The 3,557-nt window shown below is 66.5% G+C and overlaps 1 protein-coding gene across 1 annotated transcript; it reads left to right on the top strand.

The window, feature by feature from the left end:
* Nucleotides 1-570: 570 nt before the first annotated feature.
* Nucleotides 571-3,486, top strand: MNEG_13761 (putative serine/threonine-protein kinase pats1; the record flags this gene model as incomplete). The annotated part of the gene is made up of 5 exons (XM_014037767.1): nucleotides 571-2,048; nucleotides 2,290-2,341; nucleotides 2,627-2,713; nucleotides 2,929-3,025; nucleotides 3,359-3,486. The coding sequence occupies 5 exons, from the start codon at nucleotides 571-573 to the stop codon at nucleotides 3,484-3,486; spliced, it is 1,842 nt and encodes a 613-aa protein (XP_013893221.1).
* Nucleotides 3,487-3,557: the final 71 nt, after the last annotated feature.

Genomic DNA, 3,557 nt, shown 5'->3' with positions numbered 1-3,557 from the left:
CGGAGCTGCTTCCAAGCGTTAGTGGGCGTCACTTCCCCACTTAGGACACCTGCTCTCGAGTGTGGCGACTGGGGCGGCGCAGTGCTCTGCGCGTGGCTCAGGTTGAAGAAGCTGTTCCGCCAAGCCTGGTCACACAACGAATCCTAGCAAATGTGAAGCGAACCCGACACTGCAGGAAACGAGCGGTGCGTAGTGGCCGACTGCCCAAGACTCCCGTGAAACCAGCGTACACCACATAAACAGCCAGGAGGTGATCGATAAGATCTCGAAGGTCCGCAAGCCTGCGCAGGGTGATCAAGTGGCCTGGACTTGCACGGAGCAAGCCGATGCTGCGGGTTCGCATGGCACAGAACGAGGTTTTCAAAGGGTGATATAAAATAGCTCAACTTGAGCGCGCGCTGTGCCCATCCCCGAGCACCCCTCGCAACGCCGCGACACCCGCCGCGCCGCCAGGCCACACCTGGCTGCCTACACGCATCTCGCAGAATTGCCCTTTTTGTCAGCCTGACTAGCCACGCCCGGATCAAGTAACAGCGGGCCATCTGGCACTGCGAGGCGGAGCCGGCAGCGATGAGGCCGCCTGACTCAGCTGGCTGTGGCCCGCTCGAAACAGGGGGGTGGCAGGCCGGCACAGGCGTTGCGGATTCGCCGTTTCATGCAGCCGCCGAGCCGCCCCCAGAGACCCACGCCGCTGCGCCACCGGCGGACGCGGTGCAGCCGTCGCCGCAGCCCGCCCGGCAGGGCCCGCCCTCGTCGTCGTCCGGCGGGGCCCACCGCGCAGCTTTCCTCCCGCTGCGGCCCCGTCACCAGCGGTGGCTGCGGCCGCTGCGGTCCTCCCTCAAGGTGCGCTTCCAAAAAGCGGCCAAAGGCGGCGGCGGGGACGGCTCCAGCGACGATTTGCCGCCCGACGACGAGCCACAGCTGACCAGTGACGACAGCAGCTTCAGCAGCAGCCGGGCCACCGCCGCCGCCGTCGCCGCCGCCGCGCTGCGCGCCGCGCGGCAGCGCGACGGCCGGCAGCCGCAGCAGCATCAGCCGCAGCAGCCCCGCGCAGCAGCGCGACGGCCGCGCGCCGAGCCCGGCGCCGCGCGGGCGGGCGGCGCCTGCATGTCCAAGGTGGTCAGCTGCAGGGCCCTTTTAGTGGACAGCATCTGTGCCAATGCAGCAGATCTCAAGGCACTAGCCAACACCGCCACCGCGTTCAAGCAGCTCTGCCACCGCTTGGTCGGCCCCAGCCAGGCCGCCGCCCTCGCACTCCGCGCCGCGCACGCGCGGCAGGGCGACGCCGCGTGGCAGACGCGCGCGCGGCTGCTGCAGGCGGGGACGGCGGCGCAGGACGCCGTCGCGTGCGCGCTCGGGCTGGTGGCGCACTATGGGCACCCGGGGAAGTTCGAGGCGCTCATGCACTCGACGTTCAAGAGGGGGATCATTAGCGCAAAATTCGAGGACGTGCGGCGGCAGATGGAAGCTGCCAGCCAGCTGCTCTGGAACGGGAAGAGCCTCGGGCTGGAGGACGGGCGGGCACTGGCGTCGATGGCGGAGGAAGCGGTGGTGTCTGATGACGGAAGCGATGGCTACGGGGGCAGCTGCAGCGGGTCCGATGGAGAGGATGTGGCCGAGTGCAGGCGTGCGTGCGACGAGGCCGCGGCCGCGTCGTCGCCGACGGCGCCGACGGTGGTTGAGGCGCGGCGGCGGGAGCGCGCTGCGGCCGCGGCGGGGGCCCTGGACGCGGCGGCGCCCGCGCAGAGCCGCAGCGCGCAGCGGCTGGCGGCCTCGGGTGGCAGACAGGCCAAGTTGCACACGCAGCAGCCGGTGCCTCCGCAGTCGCAGCCGCTGCCGTTGGCGCTGGCGGCGCACCCGCAGCTGCCGCCATTGCTGGAGGAGCCAGGGCAGCAGCGGCAGCAGCAGCAGCAGCAGCAGCAGCAGCAGCAGCAGAAGGACCAGCGGCAGCGGTTTATCAAAGAGGAGCAGTCCACAGAGCTGTTCAGCTCCCATTGGGTCATAGAATTTGAGGATCTTGATCTGGGCAAGATGGTCGGGGAGGGCAGGTGGGCAAGGGCTTGGCGGCTGGACGGTTAGGGATGTGGCGGATAGTCTGGGCAGAGTGTGCGGGAGCGATCCGATGTCGGGATGGCGATCAGGGATTGGTCCCTCACTCCGCACGCCATGCACGGCGTCTGGTCGCAACAGCATGCCAGAACGATTGCTTTGTCGGGTTGCGTCACTCTCGCGCTAGCAGTCAGCCAGCAAACCGTTGCGGCGCCCTCCTGCTCTCTCTTTTTTCCGCAGCTTTGGCCAGGTGTACTACGGCCATTGGAATGGCACAGAGGTGGCAATCAAGGTTGGTGTTGGCTGCTACCCCTGCTCTCAACGTCGCCCTTTCGTTGACCCACTCACCCCCTCATGGACACCGCGGCGCAAAATGGTGCACCGCTGAGGGAGCCCCCTCCGGCCCTAGACAGGAGCTCAGCAAAGCCCCGATTTGCTGTGCTCAGGCGTGTCCCTCCATGTGTCCGCACAAATCCTGACCCTGGCTCAGCCCAAATTCTTGGGCTGCGCTTTTAGAGCACTGCCAAGCTGAAAGACGCAGCACCCCCTTGCTCCACACGCTCATCCCTGCCCCCAGAACTTGAAGCCTGTCGGCGTGCAGGGGGGCGCCGAAACATCGCTTAACACCTGGAACAAGCGCATGCTGTCAGACCTGTCAAAAGAGGTGCGCGTGTGTGGACACGAATTCTTGCGCACATGCGCGTGCACCTGTATGTGCGTGCATGTATGCGCGTCCACGCGTGCCCGCCGCATGTGAGCGGGCATTTCATGCGGCGTGGTGAGCGCAGCAGCCTTCCTGCCGAGCGTTTTTTGCAGCGCCGCATCGGATTTGATACCTCTGCCCGTCCCCCTGCCGCCCGCGCTGGTCCGGCCGCGCAGGTGAACATCCTGGCGCGGATGCGTCACCCGCACGTCGTGCTGTTCATGGGCGTCACCCTGGCGCCCCCCTGCATCGTCACAGAGTACTGCGCCAGGGGTGAGGGCAGCCGTTGCTGGGGGTTGCTTAAGGTACCTGTGTCGATCCCAGCCAGTGACGGGGTTTTTGTTGAGGACGGCGCCGCCAGGGCTGGAGCACGCAAGGAGAGCGGGCAGGGCCACCGACTTTCATACGTCCGGGTGGCCTTCAGGGCAGGGCCCTAAGTGTCCCTGGAGTGCTGGCGGTGGCACGGCCGCCTCTGCGGGCGCGTGCCTGGCTCAAAGAAATTGTTCGTGCAAGCACCCGCGATGGCGCAAGACGCAGGTCTGCATCTGAACCTGTATGACCTTGCATTCGCTTCGCCCCTCCTGTCACCAAACCTTACGTGACCAGGCTCTCTGTACAACGTGCTGTTGCGGGCTCGGCGGGATGCTGCTTTTGGCGCTCAGATCACCTGGCTGCGGCGCCTGAACATGGCCCTCGATGCTGGTGGGCGTTCAAACCTGCTGTGTGCCTTGTGAACCTGACTTGCCGCGCACCCTCCAGTAACTCCTTCACACGCAGCGCACAGCCGACAACCAAACCCCGCAAC

The sequence above is a fragment of the Monoraphidium neglectum genome (assembly GCF_000611645.1).
Source record: "Monoraphidium neglectum strain SAG 48.87 unplaced genomic scaffold scaffold04034, whole genome shotgun sequence".
Lineage (NCBI taxonomy): Eukaryota > Viridiplantae > Chlorophyta > Chlorophyceae > Sphaeropleales > Selenastraceae > Monoraphidium > Monoraphidium neglectum.
The sequence above is the reverse complement of the archived record's forward strand: the minus strand, read 5'-3'. Positions and strand labels throughout refer to the sequence as shown.